Below are 25,042 nucleotides of genomic sequence, written 5' to 3'. Positions count from 1 at the left end.
GGAAGAGGCGTGTGGGGGGGGGGGGGACATGATTGCTCTCTTTAAATATTTGAAAGGCTGTCATTTGGAGGAGGGCAAGGAGCTGTTCCAGTCGGCAGCAGAGGAGAAGACCCGAAGCAACGGGTTTAAATGACATGCAGAAAGGTATCGGCTGGATATTAGGAACCACTTTTTCACGGTCAGGGTGGTTCAAAGGTGGAATCATCTTCCTAGGGAGGTGGTGAGCTCCCCTTCACTGACAGCTTTCAAGAGGAGGCTGGACGAATATTTGTCAGAGATGCTTTAGGCTGGTCCTGCATTGGGCAGGGGGTTGGACTAGATGGTCTGTATGGCCCCTTTCCAACTCTATGATTCTATCTGGAGATCAATTGTAATGGTGGGAGATCTCCAGATGCCGCTTGGAGACTGGCAACCTGATATGAAGTAATTTGCAATTTTTGGTGCTTAGAGGTTTTATCTCTCTTCCTTGCTACATCCCCATGGGGGTGTCAGACTTTTGCTCGGCTCCAGAGCTTCTGACTTTTTCCTCTCTGTTCCATCCATTCAACAGCAGCTCCTGTGTCCCGTCAAGGTATCCAAAGATCTCACAGTCGGTTACCCTGGAGGAAGCGCAGTTGCTGCCAGTCACTCCAGGCTTCCCCCTCATCCATGCCTTCAGCATCCCCCCAGTTAGCATCCCTCCGACACCACAGCTGCGACCTCCGACCTTGCTGGACTCTTCTGCCGAGCTCATCCTGCTAGAGGCTCCGCAGGTAAGGACGGGAAGTAGAAATGCAAACTCTAAACCGTGTGGATTCCAGATGTTACATCTCTGGAGAGGAAGCCTTATTGTTTTTGCAGCGTGGATGGGAAAGACATTCTGAGGTTCCCACGGTATCCGGCGCTCAGTACTTCCCATTCATGTTCCTTTGAATTTTATGCAGCATTTATTGACTGTCTGATCTACGTAGGAATAAACTGAAGGCTTTGCCAGCCTGTTGTGTTTAATGTAGGAATCTTGCCAGTTTGCCCACCAGGCTGATGAGACATCCACCCAGAAGGCTCGCTTGTCAGGGTTTGCCGCTCATTCTGGTGTTGGTTGCATCTGCTCCAAGTCCCCAGCTCCTTTGCTGAGTCGAGGGGGTGGAGTGAAGCCGGTTGTACTCATAAGTGAGTGGGGGAACATGTCGTTCAACTACTATGCCCATGTGTGTTTCCTTCTTACCTAACCTCGGCTGGGATCACACACACTAAATAATCCACTTTCAATGCACTTTCCAACTGGAGTTTACTGTGTGAACTGGCAAAAATCCAATTCGAAAGTGCACTGAAGGTGGATTGAAAGTGGATTATTTAGCCTGTGTGATTGCAGCTCTCCTATCTAGTACGTCAGGACTGAAATCTCCAGACTAGAGCTACCCCACTCTATTCCATGTGATTTAGTTTATTGCCCTTTCTCTTTCTGCACTGCATTTAATTTATAAAATAGTTTCTTCAAATAAGGATGATCACATTTAGCTTCCTTGATCCAGGAGGAGAGGCAAGACCTGAAGGTGGATTGGGGCTTTAAGGCAGGGAGATTGGAATTCAAGCCCTGCATTTAAGGGGTTGGAGCAGCATTTCTATGAGGAAAGGCTGAAGAGTTGGGTTTTTCAGTTTAGAAAAGAGACAATTAAGGGGTTTTATAAAGTTATGCATGATATAGACAGAGTGGACAGAGAGAACTTTTTCTCCCTCTCAAAATTCTAGGGCACTCAGTGGAGCTGAGGGGTTGTAGATTCAGGACAGGCAAATGGAAATACTTTTTTACACAGCAAGTGATTAAAATGTGGAAGTTGCTGCCAGAGGATGCATTGATGGCCACAGGAATAGGCAGGTTAAAAAGGGGAATAACCAGATTGATGGAGGACAGGCCTATTTGTGGCTATGAGTCCTGGTGACAAAAGGGAACCTTCACATTCAGAAGCAGTTAACCTCTGAATCCCAAAACCAGGAAGCAACATCAGGAGAAGGCCTCAGCCTCTATGCCCTCTTGCTGGCCTTCCAGAGGAACTGGTTGGCCACTCTGTGAGACGGGATGCTGGACTAGATGGACCATTGTTCTGATCCAGCAAGACTCTTCTGATGTTCTTATGAAGGCCTCAGCCTCTGTGCCCTGTGGTTGGCCCTCTAGAGGAACTGGTTGGCCATTGTGTGGGACAGGATGCTGAATCAGATGGATCACTGGTCTGATCTGGCAGGGCTCTTATGTTCTTACATCTTCTTGAGGACATTTCTGGCGATTAAAAATGCCACACCCTTGTTACAGCAGTGAGTTCTTCAGCAGGGCTGGGAAACGTTTTGATCTAATGGGACGAGACATCAGTTGAGGAGAAACCTCAGGGGGCGCAGCTGGTTCTGGGGGGGTGGGCTGCTGGTCGTCTTTGAGTCCAAGGAGGAAAGCAGGGCCACCTACCAGGGCGAGGGAGCTGACCAAAACTTCTGAGGCTCCTCCCGGATTATAAAGGGGGCTCACAGAGGTGCCCTAGCCGTTAACTGCTGGGCTGTCTCCATAACCGTAGCCTTTTCCTTGTTAGAATCTTCCACTTCTTCACTTGGCAGAGAGGAACCAGTGCCCTGGAGGCTCCTCCCGGATTATAAAGGGGGCTCCCAGAGGTGCCCTGGCCGTTAACTGCTGGGTTGTCTCCATAACCTTAGCTTTTTCCTTGTTAGAATCTTCCACTTTTTCACTTGGCAGGGAGGAACCAGTGCCCTGTATTTGCCAAAGAGGAAAGAGGAGGCCAGGATCGAGGAAGGGAGGCTCCGTCAGGGGAAGGGGGGGCACGAGCGGACTGCCTTCCTGCTGTAAAAAGACTCTGGAGGTGTCAGGTCCTCAGCTAATTCACTCTCCACACGCACTATTGGCAGTGCAGTGCTTTATTAGAGATATGATGCTGTGGGTTCAAGAACCTTTGTTAGGACTGAAGACAAACCGTGGGAACATATAGGTTATAGGTAAAACCAGAAAATTCCACTCATACACACATCATGCCTACCCCCCCCCAACGTTACTATGGCAACATGAATTGATATGTGGTGCCCTATTCTAACCTAGGCTGGCATAAAGATCTCCAGGGTCAATCCCACGGGGAACAGACACTTGGGGGGCACGCTTCAAGATAATTGCAGCTCCTACTCCCATGCACTCCAACAACACTCACTCCCCCCTTAGGAATTTAACATGACAAACGAGGAGAAAGGAGACAGGTCTGGAAGGAATCGAAAGTTAGGCCGAGCTTGACAGGAGGCCTCCAAAGAGCGGTGAAGAAACTGTAATGCAGGTGACAGCACCGCAGGGCATCATAGTCATCTCTAGGTGCCTCCATGAGGCAGGAGGGAAATAAGTTGTTAGCAGCACCAGCACCAGCAGCTAGTTTGGTGCAGCAGCCAGTTTGGTGTAGTGGTTAAGTGTGCGGACTCTAATCTGGGAGAATTGGGTTTGATTCCCCACTCCTCCACTTGCACCTGCTGATGTGACCTTGGGCCAGCCACAAGCTCTGGCACAGCTGTCCTTGAAAAAGGGCAGTTTCTGTCAAGAGCTCTCTCAGCCCCACCCACCTCACAGGGTGTCTGTTGTGGGGAGGGGAAGGGAAAGGAGTTTGTAAGCCACTCTGAGACTCCGAGTGAAGGGCGGGGTATAAATCCAATCTCCTCCTCCTCTTCTTCTTCTTCTTCTTCCTTCTTCTTCTTCTTCTTCTTCTTCTTCTTCTTCTTCTTCCTCTTCTTCCTCTTCCTCTTCCTCTTCTTCTTCCATATATCTGAGAGGGGCTTCCCCTGGCTTGCAGGGCTGGAATGGAGCCAGAAGCCCCCCTAACCCCACCTGTGGCCTGAACCAAAGGGGTACCGTGCATTAGAAACCTGCACAAATGCCATAAACAATAATGGCAGGGGTGACTGGGCTTGTGTTTCGTTATAGACAACCATTGCGTTAAATGGCCGCATCCAGAGCCTGGGACGCTACGCCTTCATTCTGCACTGCTACCAGCCCAGTCATCCAACTTTCCCCATCGAAGTGTTGATCAACGGTGGCCGGATTTGGCAGGGTAAGTGGCGCACAGAGTCATGATGCGGCTCATTCTGTGTGTGTGTGTGTGTGAAGTGCTCTCAAGTTGCTTCCGACTTAGGGTAACCCTATGAATGAATGGCCTCCGGAATGTCTTGTTGTCCACAGCCTTGCTCAGGTCTTGCAGGCTGAGGGCTGCGGCTTCCTTGACTAGAGTCAGTCCGTCCCTCGCTCGGTCTTCCTCTTTTCCTGCCGCCTTCAGCTTTCCATAGTATTGTTCTTTCCCCCAGGGATTCTTGTCTTCTCATAATATGATCAAAGTATGATAGCCTCCATTCGATCATTTTATATTCTAGGCAGAGGGTCAGGCTTGATTTGATCTGGGGCTCATTCTACAGGGTGGTTAGGTAGGTTTTAAAGAGCCGAGCAAGTCATTTGTACCTAAACTGGCCATCGTTTCCCTGTGCAGACCCAAGAAGATTATTTCCTATAGTGCCTGATGTCGCATTCCCCCCCAGTCTCCCTGTAGAACATATCAGTGGTGTGGGGAGACCACAACCAAAGCAGGAGACTGCCCGTGTTTACAGCAAAACGGGATAGGGCACGTTACCTAACCGTCTCTATGTTTTCTGACTCTTCAGGTCAAGCTAATGCCACTTTCTGTCCACATGGCTATGGTTGCCGGAGCCTGGTGGTTTCTGAGAACCAGATTGTCCTGGACGTTACGGATAATGACCTGAGCGTGATCATCCGCGTACCGGAGAACCGACATCTTTGGCTGGTGAGGCCCTAACTTGGAAATCTCTTTGTCTCATCTGTAAGGGTTGATGGCAAGGACTGATGAAGGTGTAAAAATGCGGTCTGCATCCTTCCCAAATAATTCAGAAGCCTTGCAACCCCTTTTCATCCTAGACAAATCCCCATTCATATGGCTATCCAGCCTAGGTAGAACTCGTGCTTTCTTCTTGCTCATTGGTTAAGGGCATCAGCCAGCATCCAGCTGTGTTGACAGAATTGTGCATTGTCAAGAACAGTGGGAAGTTTGTACACTGTTGTGGGGCGGAGGTGCTTCCAATTCCATTCTTTGGTACAGATAACATCACATGATGCAAGTATTCCGCATAGAAGCCTCATTTCCACATGCAGTCCTTTTCCCCAAGGGGTGAAAAGAGGAATTTCAAATCATCTCCATCTTCTGTTTGGTGTAGTGGTTAAGTGCGCGGACTCTAATCTGGGAGAACCGGGTTTGATTCTCCACTCCTTCACTTGCACCTGGCTGGATGACCTTGGGCAAGCCATAGTTCTTTCAGAGGTGTTCTTGAAAAAGAGCAGTTTCTGTCAGAACTCTCTCAGCCCCACCTATCCAAATAATCTTCTTCTTCTCCTCCTCCTCCTCCTTCTTCATCTTCTTCTCCTTCTTCTGCAGTGGTTCTCTGCCACTTGAAGAATAGAAGTGGCACAGAGTGTGTACAAAGACAGAAAATAAGGCCAAAGTCGAATGTTGCTTAATAAAAGTAAAGATATATTGTATAACTCCGTTAAAATTCCCAAAAGGATTGTTCTGGGATCCTAGAAAGGGGTAATCCAGTTGGGAGGGTTGCCGGCTCACCCCGATCCCCGCTTTAACTCGTTTGTCTGCTTTTAGGATTACATCCTCGTGGTTCCTGAGGACAGTTACGACTCCAGCTATCTTGTAGAGGAACCCCTAGACAAATCCTATGATTTCATCAGCAACTGTGGCGTCAACAGCTTCTATATCAAGTGAGAGCCTCGCTTCACAAATAAGCCTTTCTGCATTACACCATGAGGAAAAGACCCTAAGTCCCTGTTCTCCCTGTCCTCTAGGTAGCCTGATGAGTTCATCTGGAATTGGATGTAACCAAACTTTTCTCAATTATTATTTAAAACCGTTCTTTTATACAACCTTAATTCTGTTTCAAGCTCCTTCGCAAAGTTCCTTTAGTTCTTTAGAAGTCCAGTAGCATCTTAAAAACCATCAAGATTTCCAGGGTCTTTAAAGGGCTACTGGACTCAAATCTGGCTCTTCTACTCACAAGACAGCTACCCATCTGAAACGTACTTCTTTAAGTAACACGGCTCTTTAATTTTTAGTTTCTTTGTCCACCCTTTGAGCAGCACGTGTCAATGCTCCCTCCAAGCCGTGGAGTCTTGTGAGCACAAATTCTACTTTGTGAGCTACTGGCATTAAAGTTGTGAGCGAGCCGTCTGGCTAAGGGTCTCTCTCTTTTACAAAAACGGGGCCCAGAGCTAAGACAGAAATGTGTGAGCTGGAGGCTTAAAAAACTGTGAGCTAGCTCACACGAACTCAGCTTAGAGGGAACACTGGCGCGTGTGTATGTTCCAGGGGTCCCCAATCTTTTTGAGTCTCTGGGCACCTCTGGACGTCTGACACAGTGCGATGGGTGCACTTACAAAATGGCTGCCCTAGGTTACCTTCAGTCACACATGAAGATCCTTGTGCTGTGGTGGCAGCTGTTGCTAAAGGAACGTTCTTAAAAAGCTGCACAGCCAATCAAATCTCCAGTGGCTAGTCAGAAGCCTTGCTGAGAAAAAACAACCCTGAATGGCCTTGCTCATTTGCTAAAGATTCTTGGTGGACACCAGGAAAGGTGTTTGTTGGTCCCATGGGGCCCGCGACTACCACACTGGGATTCCCTGGTGTATTCTGTACAAGATTAGTTGAGCTGTCCAAGTGCAGAGTCTGATAACCACGGCTGCTTAGTTTTGTCAGACTAGTCTTCATGTCTGCCAGGAGAAGTGCCAGAACAGGATGGGCTGCAAGTTTTAATTAACTCATGGGATGCACCATGGTGAAACCCCCAAATCAGAAATGTCCCTTTCTTTCCCTGTCCGCAGCCCGGTGACATCATCCAGATTCTGCCAGGACTCTACTGTCTCCATCTCTCTCTTTTACAACAACGGGGCCCAGCCGTGCCACTGCCATGAAGCAGGTGCTGTCCGGAGCCAGTGTGAGCCGTTTGGCGGCCAGTGCTCTTGCAAGGCCAACATCATTGGGCGAGAGTGTTCCCGCTGTGCCACGGGCTACTGGGGCTTCCCCAGCTGCAGGCGTGAGTGCCTTTCTGTGCAGGGTGGGGGGAAATCGTGCTTTTCAAGGATGACTTGTACACTGTTTCTAGATCTGCATGAATTGCCTGCGTGTCTCAAATCCCATACAGCTGTTATGTGAGTAGGTTATTCAGATAGAATCATAGAGTTGGAAGGGGACATACAGACCATCTAGTCCAACCCCCTGCCCAATGCAGGACCAGCCTAAAGCATCTCTGACAAATATTCATCCAGCCTCTTCTTGAAAGCTGTCAGTGAAGGGGAGCTCACCACCTCCCTAGGCAGCTGATTCCACCCTTGAACCACTCTGACCGTGAAAAAGTGGTTCCTAATATCCAACCGATACCTTTCTGCATGTAAATTAAACCTGTTGCTTCGGGTCCTCTCCTCTGCTGCCAACTGGAACAGCTCCTTGCCCTCCTCCAAATGACAACCTTTCAAATATTTAAAGAGAGCAATCATGTCCCCCCTCGATCTCCTCTTCTTCAGACTGAACATTCCCCTTAGCCTTTCCTCGTAGGGCTCAGTCTCTAGACCCCTGATCATCCTCATCGCTCTCTTCTGCACCCTCTCGATTTTGCCCACATCCCTTTTGAAGTGAGGCCTCCAGAACTGCACACAGTACTCCAGGTGTGGCCTGACCAAGGCAGTATACAGAGGGGCTGTGACCTCCTGCGATTTCAGTGCTATGGCCCTTTTAATACAACCCAAGACTGAATTTGCCTTTTTTGCCACCGCATTGCTTCATTGCCCATAGGGGAGGGGTTGTGGCTCAGTGAAAGAGCCTCTGCCTTGCCTCCAGAAAGTCCCAGAGGTTCAGTCCCCGGCATCACCAGTTGAGAAGGATCATGAAGTGGGTGATCTGGGGAGAAACTGTGGCTCAGTGATAGAGCATCTACTTGGTATGCAGAAGGTGCAGTTTTGGTCCCTGGCATCTCCGGTTGAAAGGTCCAAGTAGAAGATGATGTGAAGTAAAAGGTAAAGGTTCCCTTGGTCGAAATAAGCCAGTCGAATCCGACTCTAGGGTTGCGGTGCTCATCTCCGTTTCAAAGCCGAAGAGCCTGCGCTGTTCGAAGACGTTTCCGTGGTCATGTGGCCAGCATGACTAAACACCAAGGCACACGGAACGCTGTTACCTTCCCACCGAAGTGGTACCTATTTATCTACTTGCAATTTCTTGCTTTCGAACTGCTAGTTTGGCAGGAGCTGGAACTAGAGATGGGAGCTCACTCCGTCATGCAGCAGACTCGGGTCCCGAACTTCTGAACTACCGACCTTCCACAGCCTGCAGTCCAGCGTCTCAACCACTTGAGCCACCGCAGCTCCTCATGATGTGAAGGACCTCTGCTTAATAAGGATGACTAGCCTATGCTGATTCTATGTCATTCTGTGATTCTGTGTCACTTTGAGGAGGGCTGAGGGAGCCGCTCCTATGGGCAGCAGTGGAGAGGACCTGGCAATCATCGGGTTAATCGGCAGTCATCGGTTTAAATTAAGGGCGGGAAGGTACCTGCTGGATATTAGGAAAAAGTTGTTTATAGTAAGAGTCCTTCAGCAGTGGAATCAGCTGCGTAGGGAGGTGGTGAGCTCCCCCCCCTCACCCGGGCAGTCTTTAAGCAGCGGCTGGACAAACCCTTGTCAGGGATGCTCTAGGCTGATCCTGCACTGAGCAGGGGGTTGGACTAGATGGCCTCTATGGCCCCTTTTATGATTCTATATGTTGGAGAGCCACTGCCAGATCACTGCCAAGGGTCTGATTCAGGACAAGGCAGCTTCATGTCTGTCAGTTCTGTATGTTACCCCCCGAGGGCTTTTGCTGACCAAATGGGACCGCTTTAGAATTATTCCTACAGAAGGACATCCATAAGGGTCCTACATGGGAATGGGGGGGAGGGGGAGAACCCACTCTGACAGCGCTATCCTAATTTTATTTTTATTTTATTTATATCCTGCCTTGCGCCCCAGTGGGGACCCAAAGCAGCTTAACATCATTTTCTTCTCCTCCATTGTATCCTCACAACAACCCTTGTGAGGTAGGTTAGGCTGAGAGAATGTGACTGGCCCAGGGTCACCCAGCCAGCTTCCATGGCATGAGTGGAGATTTGAACCTGGGTCACTAGCCTATACTGGCTTTCCTAAGCAGAGTGACGCGCTTTCTAAGGCTTGGAAGAGTGTAACTCTGTTTAGGATTGCAGTGTGAATTTTCCAGAAGGGCGTACAAGTGCATACTGGCTGAAATCTAGTCCCTCAGCTGCAGTCAGTTCAGGTGAAAAATCCACTTAGTCCTTCCCTTCCAGCATAATGTCTTCTATTGGTGTCCATCTATGGAAATATAATTCCCATCTTCCATGGACGAAAAAATATTTCGTTAGAATCTACAGTGATTCATCTGCTCAATTTCTTTTTTAAGCATTTTTCTTAAAAAAATATATGCCACATCTTTGGCGTAGAAACCCAACTCTATTCCCTTGACCGTCAGCGCTCAGCCGATTTACATGGAAATAACAAAAATCCACCCGCTTCAGATTCCTGTTTTTGTCCGTGAGCTGTCTGCCAGCATCCTGCCAGCGTCCTGCATCACTTGTCAGAGAGTGGGGGAGAGATGAGATGCTTGTCAGCAGCTGTATTCCCTAACTGAGGAGAGATCTTGCTACTTTGCTTTTGGCTGAGAGGGAGAGAAAATCCAGCCGTTCAGCCACCTGCCCCATCTTCTCGGCTTCCATTTCTGCCTTAAATTTTGTCGGCTGGAAAATCCACATCTGCCACGCTCAAAACTGGCTTGCTGCGTGGTTTTGCTGCTATGGAGCAGCTGTCCAAAGAATGTATTGGCCAGGCCCACGACGGCCAGTCCTTCAAGCCAGAAGCATCGGCTCTCCAGGTTTCAGAATATCATTAGAAGTGCCCTGCCGATCTGAATGGGCATCAGGATAGGGTATTCGGACAGATGCCCCGGGCCAATGATGCCGTGTGCTTTCATGGGCGTGTGTGTGTCCTTTGTGATACTCACCTGCCGCTTTTCGCTTTCAGCCTGCGACTGCGGGACTCGTCTTTGCGATGAGCTGACGGGGCAGTGCATCTGCCCGCCGCGCACCATCAAGCCAGAGTGCATCGTCTGCGAGCCCCACACCTTCGGCTGCCATCCATTGGTGGGCTGCGAGGACTGCAATTGTTCTCACGCCGGCATCCAAGACCTGACAGAGCTGGGATGTAACACAGACAGTGGACAGTGCAGGTGGGTACGACTGGGCGCCAGTCCTGTGCATAGTGGACAGCATTGTTTTTATACCTCACTGTGCTACCTTTGTAACCAGCACAAATTCAGACTTCCCTCAGCCCAAAGGCACCTTGATCCAATATTTTATTTATTCGTTATTTATAGTCCGCCTTTCTTACAGGGACTCAAGGGGGATTACCCATAGTGAGTCAGCAGCACAATGAACAAAATAAGACACTCAATAAGCAGCGCATTAGGATTGTAGAAGTCTAGAATGACCAGTAAGAACTGAAGCATAGCGCAGCTGTTGACATGACACATTAAGCAGTACAGAAATTACATAAGAATCTTACTTACAATAAACTATATGTAGCAGTATAGACCACTGTCACAATCACTTATCCAAGTAAGTTTGAGAACCATTGTGTGTGGTGTGTGACCCTATTAAAAAGGTAAAGGTAAACGTTCCCTTGCTTGAAAGCCAGTCGAATCCGACTCTAGGATTGCGGTGCTCATCTCCGTTTCAAAGCCAAAGAGCCAGCGCTGTCCGAAGACGTTTCCGTGGTCATGTGGCCGGCATGACTAAACACCGAGGTGCACAGAACGCTGTTACCTTCCCACCGAAGTGGTCCCTATTTATCTACTTGCAATTTCTTGCTTTCAAATGGCTAGGTTGGCAGGAGCTGGAAGTAGAGACGGGAGCTCACTCCATCATGCGGCACCTGGGTCTCGAACTGCTGAACTACTGACCTTCCACAGCCTGCAGTTCAGCGTCTTAACCACTTGAGCCACCGCAGCTCCTATTACCTGTACAGAAAAGCCCTCTAACAGTTCAGTGTTCCATAGTTTGCAGAAGGCCAGAAGAGTGGGAGCTTTCCTGACTTCCTCGGGCCAAGGCCGTTGCACAAAATGGAAGCTACAATGGAGAAGGCACAAGTAGAGGAATTGTTGATTTTGCCCATTTGCAGGTTGGCACCTGCAGACCCCCCAGCTGACATGAGTGAAGTTCATTACACACCGTGTTGCCACTGCCTTGCCTTTTCAATTTCCATCTGATTATTTCAACAACCGCATGATGGTGAGCCATCGTTTTACAGATGGGAGAGGCTTCCCAAAAGCCCCTTAATGGATCTGTGATAGAGTTGGCACTGGCTGGGCTTTTTGCATTCCCTGAATTGTCATGTCTGTCCCAAGCGACAGTGACCCATCCTTTGATGCGTTGTCCAGTCCACTCCTTGATACAGATGCAGACATAATAGGTAACCCATTATAACCATGCCCAGAAGTAGCTATGAAGGCCTGCTTAACCTAGCTGAGCCAGCAACCCCAATCAAAGAACAACCTGTTTTGAGGGGCAGCGTCTACAGGCCTGAACCCCAGAAACAAAGGTAGACTAAGTCCTCAAGTATGTTGCGAGAGCCCCCAGTAGACCTGCCCTCCCAATGGCTTCCAACATTACCCAGTGACTTTCAAGGTCATTGTGCTGCATTGGCTGGCGATGCCTCTAGCATCCTGTCTCACACAGTGGCGAGCCAGTTCCTCTGGAGGGCCAACAACAGGGCATTGAGGCTGAGACCTTCCCTGGCATTGGGATTCAGAGGCCGACTGCCTCTGAACATGGAGGTTCCCCTCAGTCCCCATGGCTAGTAGCGACTGATAGACCTATTTTCCATAAATCCATCTAATTCCCCTTTAAAGCTGTCTATCTCTACATCCTCTGTCTTTACATCCTGTGTCAGGGAATTACACATTTTAAATCCTATTTAAGATGCTATGAAAGAGTGGAGACCCTGGAGAGCTGCTGCCAGTCTGAGTAGATACTCTGATTCAGTATAAGGCAGCTCTCATACGTTCCAACAAGCAGAAACAGAATAAATTAGGCACAGAATTTGCATACAGTTGTGCTAACCTTGAAGGAACGTACACAAGCCTTAGAATCCAGATTTTGCTATGTTAAAAAGTGAAGAGTGAATGTACTGACCTGGATCGCGCGCCCCCCCCCCCACACACATACAAATCCTACTGTGTTGACTGGATCACTTGTGGCTTGAATGTTTCTAGTGGAGCCAGGCCGATTTGCACAGAGAGATGGCATTCCACCTGCCAAGCTCCCCATTCAATTCACCTCAACGTTTAAGAGCCAAACAAGTGGGAGTCTGCAAACAAAGCCACTTTTTCCTTGCCTTTGCCTAGTGGTAGCCCTTGTATTTGCAGGCATTTGTCCCTACAACAGACACCCTGTGAGGTGGGTGGGGCTGAGAGAGCTCTTGACAGAAACTGCTCTTTTTCAAGAACAGCTGTGCCCGAGCTTGTGACTGACCCAAGGTCACATCAGCAGCTGCAAGCGGAGGAGTGGGGAATCAAACCCGGTTCTCCCAGATTAGAGTCCGCACACTTAACCACTACACCAAACCACTACAGCCAAACAGGTGGGAGTCTGCAAACAAAGCCACTTTTCCTTGCCTTTGCCTAGTGGTAGACCTTGTATTTGCAGGCATTTTGCTTGTGCTTCACTGGTGGTTGGGCCAGGCCGTTGCCCCAAGGTAGTGACTTTGTTTCCTCAAGATGACACGGTGGTGCTTGGCTGGGTTCAATTGTAACGGGAAATCGTGGTTGGCCGTTACTAGAATGAGCCTTGAAGGTGCTTCGGGCTTGCTCTCGTGATTTCCCCTGCACCACACATGAAGCTAATCAGCTGCTTTCTCAACAAGCTGCCTGTATATCCAAAGCAGCAAACTACAGCTTGCAAACAATGATTCCAAACCATGGTTTGTTCCCAGTTTGTAAGCCTAATTTGCGGGGCAAGCACAAACCCTGCTTCAGAGGGAATGGAAAATGATGATTGGCAGAAGCAGCTAATGAGCTTGCCACGTACAGGGAGAAGGGATGCACCCTCCCCGCAAGTTTCTTGCAGGTCCTCAATTGTAGATATCTACAAATCTCTTCTTTGTTGGAATACTGAGCATGTTTCATGTATTCTATTTTGGAAAGGCACATTTACTTTTCAAGTTCTTTCTTCTGTTGTCCTGTTGGTCTGAAAGGCCTTGAATCACCCCTGGAAAATCCTGGCTCTTGCTAGAGATGTCAGAGTCCTTCCTATCGTGTTGTGAGGCAGGAGATTCATAAACCCATCCTCCGGAACAAAGTTTGAGTCCAGTGGCACCTTAAAGACCAAATAAAGTTTATTCCTGGATATAAGCGTTCGTGTCCATGCATATTTCTTCTGCAGACAGCACCCACACAAAAGCTTAACTTTGTGTGTCTTAAAGGTGCCACTGGACTGCAACTTTCTTTTACTGCTTCAGACCAACATGGCTGCGCCTCTGAATCAATCCTCCGGATGTCAGCTGAGTTCCTCAAAGGCCTAAGTTCCACATTAGAAACAAGTTGGAGAAACGAATGTAAAACGTTTTATCTTTTTTCAGGTGCAAGCCCAACATCATGGGACGGCAGTGTGACCTCTGTGCCCCAGGCTACTATGGGTACCCAAACTGCAGGCCTTGTGACTGTCACCGAGCAGGGACAAAAGCAGACGTGTGCGATCCGGTCACTGGCCAGTGTCACTGCAAGGTGAGTCTGATGTGTCAGCTGCTGGGCATGCTGCAGTTGAAGTGGCTGGCGAAGGAACTGGAGAAGGATTTTGTCGAGTGCTTGTGCCCATCAGTGCCCGATGGCATCGAACTCCATAAATCTCTCTGCACTGCCAATGCCATTTGCCCTGTTGCCACTCAGCTGTTTTCTGAGCACATAATGGGATGTTGTCTCTTGCAGTGGGGCTTCTGTATGACTTTCTAGAGTTAATTAACTGGCAAGCGCCACTGAGTCATAGCTGAGGAGCCAGCTCTCTGTGCGTAGGAACAAAAACATTACTGAAGCTTTGCTACGGGCTGTGACTTTTTTTTTTTTTGCCTTGAGCCCAGGATCTTGGGAAATGATTCCGTTCATGCCAGAATGAAAATTCATGCCTGAGGCAGAGCTGTTAGAGATGATGTGTAGAGCTGCTTTACTGCTGGCCGATGTAGGACCGAATTTATTTGCAGAAGGCAGGCTTGGAAGCCAGTATCATTCAAGAGCCACAGTTTGTGTTGCAGTTGTACCGCTTTCCATTGAGCCAGCTGTCCTTTCAGAACATTTAAGATACAAAAAGATTTTGGGGAACAGAATTCCAAGGTTGAGGTCAGCACTCTTGTTCCTAAATGCAGCGGATCAGGTTTCTCCCTGTGTTCTTCAATGTCTTTCTAACCTGCTGCCGAAGCAGAACGGATTGAGTGTAAGCAGCGATTGTGCATATCAGCACATTTGTGGAAATCGGCAGCGTGGAACTGTATAATTGCTCATTCCTACCGTGCTGAGGAAGCTCAGTCATGCGTTTCTCTGTGAGCAATGAAACAAACAGACAAAAACCAACAACAGCCGAATGAGGAAGAACAACCTTTCTTTAGGTGGGCTGCCAATAAATCTATACCTGCCTTCTCCCAGGGGCAGCTGATAGGATAACTCCATTGCTGTGTAAACACAGCCTTTGCTTTTAATTTAGCAACTGTTAATAGATCCGCAGCAAGACACCGAGGTAGTGTAAGCTTTTACGAAGCAGTGCAGATACTGCTGGGTCGAAAAATTGTTAAAAAGCAAGTGAATAAGAACCGTAACATAGCAAGGAGTGGCTGTGACTGGCCCACTGAGCGATGTAGTAGAAGACAAAGAGTAGGTTTTTATACCCCACTTCCCTCTACCCTAAGGAGTCTCAAAGTGGCTTACAATCACCTTCTCTTCCCTCTCCCCACAACAGGCACCTTGTGAGAGTTTTGACAGGGAGGCCTAAGGCCACCCAGCAGGCTTCATGTGGAAGAGGAGTGGGGAATCTAAACCGCTATACCATACTGGCGAGTTTGGTGTAGTGGTTAGGAGCGTGGATTCTAATCTGGGAGAACCGGGTTTGATTCTCCACGCCTCCACTTGCAGCTGCTGGTGTGACCTTGGGTCAGTTGCAAGTTCATTCACAGCTGTTCTCTCAAGGGCAGTCCTCAAGAGAGCTCTCTCAGCCCCACCTACCTCACAGGGTGTCTGTTGCGGGGAGGGGAAGGGAAAGGAGATTGTAAGCCGCTCTGAGACTCCTTCGGGCAGTGAAGGGCGGGTTACAAATCCAATTTCTTTCCTCCTTCTCTCATAGCCCCCATGTAGCCCTACATTCTGTTGTAGGGATGTTCTAATGACATAAGACATAGTTTTAAAAGGGAGGGGCGGTATAGCCCGATCTTCTCAGATCTTGGAGGCTAAGCAGGGTTGCTACTGGGTTGGGAGCCCACCAAGGAAGGCTCTGCAGAGGAAGCCAATGGCAAACCACCTCTGCTTCTCACTTGCCTTGAGAGTCCCTTCCTGGGGTCTCCATAAGTCAGTTGTGACTTGACAGCATTTATGTACATAGTTTAAAAAGAGGGCTGACAGTGGCATTTTCCTCTGGTACAAAGGCATCCACTGATGTGACAGGCTCCTTGCACCAGAGGAATGCACCACCACTAGCAGAACAGATCTGTGAGACCAAACCCGGTGGGTCATTTCCATCTGGATGAAGGAAAATGCTGATTATATCGTTCCGTAGAAATATGTTGTTGTTCTCAGTACAGCTTCCACTTGCGTTCATGTGGCAGCTCATAAGCTGCCCCTTTGTCCAAACGCGCCTGAAGAACCCCCCTCTTCAGTTCTCAAGTTTTCTTGTTCCTCCCTTTTCCCCCTCTTCTAATCAGCAGATAATGGGAGACATGTAAACACATCCTTTTCCCATTCTTAAATCTTTTCTAGGAAAACGTGGAAGGACCAAGGTGCGACCAGTGCCATCTGGGGACCTTCTCTCTGGATGCAAACAACCCCAACGGCTGCACCCGGTGCTTCTGCTTTGGGGCAACGGACCGCTGTCACAGCACCGAGAAGTACCGCGTGCAGGTGATTGTGCGAGACCGGTGGTTGTAATTGTTGATACCTCAAGAGAGGTAGAGTAATGGGAATCTTTTCTTTCTTCACTTGCCGGATGGCCACAATTATCCAGATCTGGAGCAGGAGTGCTGAGGGGCACCTGAATCATAGAATCACAGAGTTGGAAGGGGCCCTACAGGCCATCTAGTCCAACCAACCCCCTCCTGAATGCAGGATCAGCCTAGAGCATCCCTGACAGGTGTTTGTCCAGCCGCTGCTTAAAGACTGCCAGTGAGGGGGAGCTCACCACCTCCCGAGGCAGCTGATTCCATTGTTGAACAACTCATACTACAAAAAAGTTTTTCCTAATATCCCACCCTTAATTAAAACCCATTGTTATAATCTTGCCATCTGAATTAGCGAAGAAGCTGAGTCTCTTTTACTCTCCTGGATCTTTTTGAGGACGTTTCCTCCGTGCTCGCACGTCTGTTAGTCTCCTCTAGACTTTGAGCCTTCAGTGTGTCCAGTTCTCTGTTGGAGCTCCCATTTTATGGAATGGCCACCCTGATGGGCGTAGGAAGACTCCCACTCTTCTGGCTGTTCTCTCAAGGGCAGTTCTGCAAAGAGCTCTCTCAGCCCCACCTACCTCACAGGGTGTCTGTTGTGGGGACGGGAAGGGAAAGGAGTTTGTAAGCCGCTCTGAGACTCCGAGTGAAGGGCGGGGTATAAATCCAATCTCTTCTTCTTTCTGCAAACAATACAAAGGAGAATTATTCAAGAGGGCTTTTCTGTATGGGTAATACCACTATAATGTTATGGTTCAAAAAGTTCACCCAAAGAATAATTAACGTGAAATTCACTGCCACAGGAAGTGGCGGCAGCTACAAGCATAGACAGCTTCAAGAGGGGATTGGATAAGCATATGGAGCCGAGGTTCGTCTGTGGCTATTAGCCACCGCATATAGTTGGAACACTCTGTCTGGGGCAGTGATGCTCTGTGTTCTTGGTGCTTGGGGGGCAACAGGGGGAGGGCTTGTGGATTTCTGGCCCTGCTGGTGAACCTCCTGATGGCACCTGGGTTTTGGCCACTGTGTGACAGAGTGTTGGACTGGATGGGCCACTGGCCTGATCCAACATTGGCATCTCTTATGTTCTCATGTAGAGGGTCAGGGACTGCGGCCTGTTACGTACAATAGCGTTGCTTTTTGCTGTACGCATGCTCCTGCTGTGTGGTTTCTGCACTGTTCGATCATGCCGTGTTTAAATGCTATACTTTGTTTCAGGTTTGTTTTTCAGACCTGCTTTTCGATTTCTGCTTGTTTTCACACTCCTGCAGTCCAGACACTGTTGCACTATTCATTGGAGGTCCCACTCGGTTGATCGTATTGACTTGTTCTGTGTAATCTGCCTTGAGACTCCGTGAGAAAGGCAGACTATAAATAGCATAAGCAGACATAAGTGCACAGATCACCCAACAGGGCCCACATACCACGTTGCATTATACAAGCGTCTGAAGCAGCTGCCAACAACAGGCGTTATGATGTTGTAACATTAAAGCCCTGTTGGATCAGATCAGACCAAGGGGTCCATCCAGTTTCTGTCAAGGGCAGACAAATGTTTCCAGGAAGCTTGCAAGCAGAGCGGAAAAGCAGCAGCTTTCTGTCCGTTGTTCTTGACTTCCAGCATCTGCTGTACTGCCTCTGAACATGGAGTTTCTTACTTAGCCATCAAAACAAATAGTTATTGATAGATCTTGTCCTCCATTACTTTCTTATCCAGGCCTGCACAACCCTCGTGACCCACAAAACCCAAAGCCCACTAGCAAAGCATGGCTATCCACCAGGGATGAATAAATAGTCAGTTTGGTGTAGTGGTTAAGGAGCGGTGGACTCTAATCTGGAGAACCGGGTTTGATTCCCCACTCCTCCACATGCAGCCAGCTAGGCGACCTTGGGTCAGTCACAGTTCTCTCAGAGGTGTTCTCTCGAGAGCAGTTTTCTCAGAGCTCTCTCAGCCCCACCTACCTCACAGGGTGTCTGTTGTGGGGAGGGGAAGGGAAGGAGATTGTAAGCCGCTCTGAAATGAAGGGTAGGTATAAATCCAACTCTTCTACTTTTTTGCCACCTGCTTTGAAACGGAGATGAGCATCGCAACCCTAGAGTCGGATTCAACTGGCTTTCAAGCAAGGGAAACTTTACCTTTACCTTTACCTTGGACTGCAAAGGGGAAGTGCTGTTCAGCACTTTATGGGCCACAGTATGTGACCAGTAGGAGCTGTGGTGGCTCAAGTGGTTAAGACGCTGAACTGCAGGCTGTGGAAGGTCGGTAGTTCAGCAGTTCGAGACCCGAGTGTGCCGCATGACGGAGTGAGCTCCCGTCTCTAGTTCCAGCTCCTGCCAACCTAGCAGTTCGAAAGCAAGAAATTGCAAGTAGATAAATAGGTACCACTTCAGTGGGAAGGTAACAGCATTCCGTGCGCCTTGGTGTTTAGTCATGCCGGCCACATGACCACGGAAACGTCTTTGGACAGTGCTGGCTCTTTGGCTTTGAAACGGAGATGAGCACCGCAACCCTAGAGTCGGATTCAACTGGCTTTCGAGCAAGGGAACCTTTACCTTTACCTATGTGGCCAGTGGGCTTAATTTGATTAGGTGAGTCACAAGTGGTGCAGTGTCAAAGACCAAAACCTTTTTTTTTTTTTAATGCCGCCTGAGTTAGTGATCACCACCATATCTGGTGGCAGTGGATTCCTGAAAATTAATTATGCACATGTGCTTTACTTTGTCCACCCCAAACCTACTGCCATTCATTTTAGCAATGTTCAGTAATATTCAGAGATGTTATTACCTAACATAAGTGGAAGTATTTGCAATAGCCTGGTGAGGCAAAATGTGCCATCCAGTCTGGCTTGGATCTTATGATTCATGGAAGAGAATGATGGATCTAGAAGGCATCTAAATATTATTTAGTCCTAAACAGAGACATGCCCCTACACAACTTCATACTACTATGCCACAATTCTTAGTGCTACCCTTTCCCACATGAATGCTTTCAGACATAGCCCATTATCCAGCAGGGTGTATACCTTTTTGAAGGAATCTCAGCTGTAGAGCAGAGCTAATAATGTAAAACCAGATAGGTTAAGTAACCAAGCTGAAAAGGGATTCAGGTGGGGTAGCCGTGTTGGTCTGAAGCAGCAGAACAAAGTTTGAGTCCAATAGCACCTTTAAGACCGAAAAAGTTTTATTCCTGTTATAAGCTTTTGTGTGCATGCAGACTTCTTCAGATACATTGAAATCTATCTGTATGTATCTATATGGGCTGGTAACTTCCATTTCAGTGTATCTGAAGAACTGTGTGCGCAGATTAAAGCTTATTCCAGGAATAAAACTTTTTCAGTCTTAAAGGTGCCTCTGGACTCAAACTGTGTTAAGCTGAAAAGGAACACTGTTTCTTCCAGACACCTATTCTGGCATTGCTGTATCTGTCGGCTGAAGTAATCAACTGGAATACATTTCTAGCTCTTTAACACCAACATATCCCGTCATGACAGATCCATGCCATCCCACGAACAGATAGGCACAGCATTAGTCTGGGTGGAAGACAAAATGACAAACTCATTATCTACCCATGAATTTCTGATCATAATTGTATTTATTTGTTCTATTTGGATTTGTATTCTGCCCTCCCCGCGAGCGGGCCCAGAGCGGATCACATCATAAATAGATAAAAACATACATTAATAAATATAACAATATTTAAAACAACTGGGGCCCCTGCCACACGGCAGGGAAAACACAGTGAAAAGCGCGGCTTTTAAAAGCCGCACCAAACTTGCGACGCTGCGGCGGGATCCCACGGATCCCCAAAGCCACGTTGCATCGCTCCCCGGCACGATCAGATGCCGGGGAGGAAGAGTCGGAGGGAAGGGGGAGGCTGCCGAAAAGCATGCGCAGTTCGACCGGGGGCCAGGATGTGCTGGCGCAAGGATGCGCCGGCCGATCCCACGGCCGGTTTGAGGTGCTCTACTTCGGAAGAACCACCCAGGTAGGTGGTTCTTTTTAGTGCGGGTTTTCAGGTGGGAGGGACGGATCGGGGATGGGCAGGCAACGATTCCCAGATGTTGCCGTGGGATCGCGCCCGTTTGCTCCGCCCCCGTTCTGTCTCGCTCCCGGACCAAAACCCCTCGTATGAACAGGGCCTAAGTAATACAATTTTTAAAAACCTGTGTATAACTAAAACACAGTTTCAGCTGGAATGGCTGGATCCAAAGGTTTTCTTAATCTGGGCTGAATAATGGTGACAAAACTTCAGTGAGGGAGGCCGACTTCATTGGATACCCTTCGCCTCAACCAAAGGCCTGGTGAAACAGCTCCGTCTTACAACACTTCAGTGAAATCTTGGATAAGCCAGTATTTGCTGATCTTAAAGCTTTTCGAAATATTTCACAGGACTTCCCCCCCCTTCTTCCTTATAGTTTATTGACATGAGCGGGTGGAGCTTGCTAAGTGGAGACCGCCAGGAAGTACCCACCTCAGTCAGCCTGGAGGAGGAAGTGGTTCGTGCTGATCTCAGGAATTTCCCCGAGGCCTTCCAGGAACTTTATTGGCACGCTCCCAGCTCCTACCTTGGAGACAAGGTAATCTCCTCTTGGGCATCTTAGATTGGGCTAGTTAAACGTTTCCAAAGTCTCCTACTACTGTAGTGTTCAGGTGCCAAATTCTGGTATCAGACACAGAATTTAAGCTCCCGAGTACCGTGAGCGTTGTTCCCTGACATTATCCAAATGGTCTCTTCTCTCTTTCATTTGTCGATACATGATTATTATCCAGCTGTCCCTTTTGCTCTCAAAAGGCGCAGAATTATGTTCCCCTTCGTGTATTCCATAGCAGCCCTGATAGCCCAGTCTAGCCTGGTCTCATAAGAGTTTGGAAGCTAAGCAGGCAGGACTTGGATGGGAGACCGCTATGGAAGACTGCGCCTGCTATGCAGAGGAAGGCAATGGCAAACCACCTCTGCCCCTCTCTTGCCCTGAATGCCCCATGAAGTGGAACTCGGAGGGTTTGCCACGAGTAGGTTCATCTTAACAGCTTGCTTGCTTTACTGTGTATACTGCAAGTATTTAATCAATGTATATTTCTAAAAAAAAGACCCTCCCAGATCTGTAAAATTTTGCCACGAGGGTTTGCCACGAGTTGGTTCACCTTAACAGCTTGCTTGCTTTACTGTGTATACTGCAAGTATTTAATCAATGTAGGCTACGGTCACACACACTAAAAATCCACTTTCAGTGCACTTTCCAACTGGATTTTGCCAGTTCACACAAAAAAATCCAGTTGGAAAGTTCACTGAAAGTGGATTAAAAGTGGATTATTTAGTGTGTGTGACCCCAGCCGTATATTGCTAAAAAAAGACCCTCCCAGATCTGTAAAATTTTGCCACGAGGGTTTGCCACGAGTTGGTTCATCTTAACAGCTTGCTTGCTTTACTGTGTATACCGCAAGTATTTAATCAATGTATATTGCTAAAAAAAGACCCTCCCAGATCTGTAAAATGTTGCCACGAGGGTTTGCCACGAGTTGGTTCATTTTAACAGCTTGGTTGCTTTACTGTGTATACTGCAAGTATTTAATCAATGTATATTGCTAAAAAAAGACGCTCCCAGATCTGTAAAATTTCACAAATTTCAGTTCACAGCACACAAAATGCTAAAAAAGGGCATGTGTAAAGAACAGTGATTTCCATAGATACTTTAAAGATGTATTTAATTTTGGTGTGGAGTCTTAATTTGGGGAGGGGGAAGAGGTCATAAACGACCCTGAATGCAGCATACCCCTTTGTGGCTTTCTTCCCCTTTTAGGTTTCCTCCTATGGTGGATACTTGCGCTATGAGCTGCATTCAGACACTCGGAGGGGTGACGTGTTCATACCAATGGAATTCCGGCCTGATGTTATCCTCAAGGTACACAGGACAAGCTGCCCTCCTCTCTTGCTCTATGTATCATTCCACCGAGCAATGCTTCTGTCAAATTAATTGTGCTGGTTTATTTTCCTTTACTAGGGGAACCAAATGAGCATTATGTTTCTTGAAGGCACCTACCCCATCCCTGGAGAAGTCTATGAAGGGAAACTCCAGCTTGTAGAGGTCAGTCCAGATAGAGGTTTACAAAATTATGCATGGGGTAGAGGAAAAAAGTACTTTTCTCCCTTCCTCACAATACAAAAACTCGTGGGGACGCAATGAAATTAATGAGCAGTAGGTTTAGAACAGATAAAAGGAATTAATTCTTCACCCAAAGAATAATTAAGATGTGGAACTCACTGCCACAGGAAGTGGTGGCAGCATCTGCAAGCACAGACAGTTTCAAGAGGGGATGAGATGAACATATGGAGCAGAGGTTCATCAGTGGCTATGAGCCACAAGGTATAGATGGAACACTATGTCTGGGGCAAGTGATGCTCTGTATTCTTGGTCCTTGGGGGGGCCACAGTGGGAGGGCTTCTGGAGTTCTGGCCCCACTGATGGATCACCTGATGGCGCTTGGGTTTTGGCCACTGTGTGATACAGAGTGCCAGACTCGATGGGCCATTGGCCTGATCCAACATGTCTTCTCTTATGTTCTTAGATGCATAATTGTGCAGGAGGTTAGGCCTGCCGGTCAGAGAATCCTCCTGAAAATAAATTCTTATTGTTGCAGACTGATGCTTTGATGCTCTTGCCACGTGTACCTACAGTGGCTGTTACGTTGCTGACAGTGTGCTCTCACTAGAATCTTGAAACATGCTTGCTTGCTTTATAAACTGAAAGAGCCTTGCAGCCCTGGCAATGGGTTATCCTTTTTGCAAAAGCTTTTTAAAGAGCTCCTTTCAGGAGTGGTCTGCAGGAGAGCTAGGGGAAAAAGTTTTGTGGATTGGTTGAAATTTCGGCTATGCGTGGCACAAGAGCCAGCTGGGTTGTTTATGGCAACCATCTAACAAGGGGGGTTGTCAGACGAGTGTCAGATTTTAAGCAAAGGTGTTTCATTTGAGTGCTAAGCCTACCACTCTAAATTGCCAGTCCGCCTGTGATGTGTTGAACAAATAGAGCTTGTCATTAGTGTAGCCAAAAATTCTGGTTGACAAATGCTTAAGCAACATGGATTTTGCACTGATTACATGCCTAGCAGTCTGGATTTTGACCCCTGTCTCATGCTGTGGGACATTTTAGACCTCTGCAAACTATGACTTTATAGCGGAGTGAGTCTGAAGTCACTGATCGTGTGCTCAGTCCAGTAGCCTTGCTTCAAGGCATTTTAATCTTTCTGCTGCTAGTGCAGCTATTACTGCCTCAAATGCAGTTGTGCAAGAGGCACAAGCACCTATTGGCTATTGCCAAGGTCATCATTGATGGCATGTGATACAGCCCCCAATTACTGGTGCCCAGGCAATGCTGTAACAGCAAAGAAGGGCCTTCCGTGGGAAGACCTTTCTCCAACCATCAACTACCAAACCTGCAGTCTTTGCAAGACTGCTATGGAAATTAAACTGGTCAGAGTCTTGCCTTGTTCTTGCTTTGTTCTGGCCATGCTGGTGGACTTTCTGATGGCATCTGGGTTTTGGCCACTGTGTGACATGGATCCATTGGCCTGATCCAGTATGGCATCTCTTATGTTCTTATGCTGTTATGTTGTGTGAGTAAACTGTCATTGGGGAGATGCAGATTATTTTAAAAACAAGGCAAATGAAATAATGCATCAGGAGTATGGCTGACCTACCTATAGCAAGACCAACCACACTAATTGCATGTGGGCCAGATAGTACTCGTCTGTGTTTGAACTAATTTAAAATATTCCGGAGCCATCAATTGAAATGATTCCCTGGGTAACTTTCTGGTCTTCTCCGAGAAACACTGAGCCTGTCTGAGTAATTTTAAAACCATTCAGAATGCAATTTTTCCAGCAGAAGGAACACTTTTCATTCTAGCTGCAGAATGCTGCTTAATGGTTTGAGGCCCATCTGGAACGTTCACTGTAGCATGGATATTTGAATGAAACATCTCAGTGACACTGTGAGTTATAAGGGAGTCACAAAATCCTACTAATGCCACAATCCAACTCTCTTCCCTTCTGTAGGGTCACTTCAGACATACCGAGACACACAACCCTGTTTCCCGGGAAGAGCTGATGATGGTTTTGGCGAACCTGGAACAGCTGCAGATCCGGGCGCTGTTCTCCCAGATCTCCTCCTCAGTGTCCCTGCATCGGCCAACACTGGAGACTGTGTCAGAGACGGGCGGGGGCGTCCAAGCCAGCAATGTGGAGCTCTGCATGTGCCCGGCCAATTACAGAGGAGATTCCTGCCAGGTGGGGAAGACGGATGGATGGATGAACATTTGGACAGCCAGAACACCTGTCATTCATAACTCCTTTGGCAAAAAAAATATTAGCAAACTTTGGCAATTTTATAACAAGAGTATATTTGTTTCATGACATTATTATGGCTAGGTTAACTTCATAATTCCTTGAGAACACCTTGTGACCAATGCTCCCTCTAAGCTGTGGAGTCTTGTGAGCAAAAATTCCGCTTTGTGAACTGCTGGCATTAAAGTTGTGAGCGAGCGATCTGGCTACTGCATGAATTAGTTTGGTCTGGGCTCGGAGCCATCCTTCCTAGGCTTGCCAAGTCCCCCCGGGGGGTGGGGAAACCCCCGCCTGAGAGGCCTGTTACCCGCCGGCGGCGGATCGGGCCCCGGGGGGAACCCCACCCCCAAAGCACGTGACATGCCCAGCATCAGCACGTCAAGTGACGCAATCACGTCGGGCACGTTGGGG

General features: G+C 48.1%; 1 protein-coding gene across 1 annotated transcript in view; it reads left to right on the top strand.

The window, feature by feature from the left end:
- Positions 1 to 25,042, top strand: part of LAMA5 (laminin subunit alpha 5) — a 317,451-nt gene that overhangs the window by 214,315 nt on the left and 78,094 nt on the right. Inside the window, exons 30-41 of the mRNA XM_015425665.1 lie at positions 551 to 752; positions 3,935 to 4,061; positions 4,663 to 4,802; positions 5,667 to 5,782; positions 6,899 to 7,110; positions 10,136 to 10,340; positions 13,748 to 13,892; positions 16,122 to 16,262; positions 20,710 to 20,871; positions 22,093 to 22,194; positions 22,294 to 22,377; positions 24,344 to 24,574. Of these exons, the coding sequence (XP_015281151.1) occupies positions 551 to 752; positions 3,935 to 4,061; positions 4,663 to 4,802; positions 5,667 to 5,782; positions 6,899 to 7,110; positions 10,136 to 10,340; positions 13,748 to 13,892; positions 16,122 to 16,262; positions 20,710 to 20,871; positions 22,093 to 22,194; positions 22,294 to 22,377; positions 24,344 to 24,574 (1,867 nt within the window). The remainder of the gene's footprint in view (positions 1 to 550; positions 753 to 3,934; positions 4,062 to 4,662; positions 4,803 to 5,666; positions 5,783 to 6,898; positions 7,111 to 10,135; positions 10,341 to 13,747; positions 13,893 to 16,121; positions 16,263 to 20,709; positions 20,872 to 22,092; positions 22,195 to 22,293; positions 22,378 to 24,343; positions 24,575 to 25,042) is intronic.

The sequence above is a fragment of the Gekko japonicus genome, unplaced genomic scaffold (assembly GCF_001447785.1).
Source record: "Gekko japonicus isolate JY-2015 unplaced genomic scaffold, Gekko_japonicus_V1.1 scaffold1202, whole genome shotgun sequence".
Lineage (NCBI taxonomy): Eukaryota > Metazoa > Chordata > Lepidosauria > Squamata > Gekkonidae > Gekko > Gekko japonicus.
Note: the sequence above shows the minus strand (reverse complement) of the source record. Positions and strands in the feature narration are given on the sequence as shown.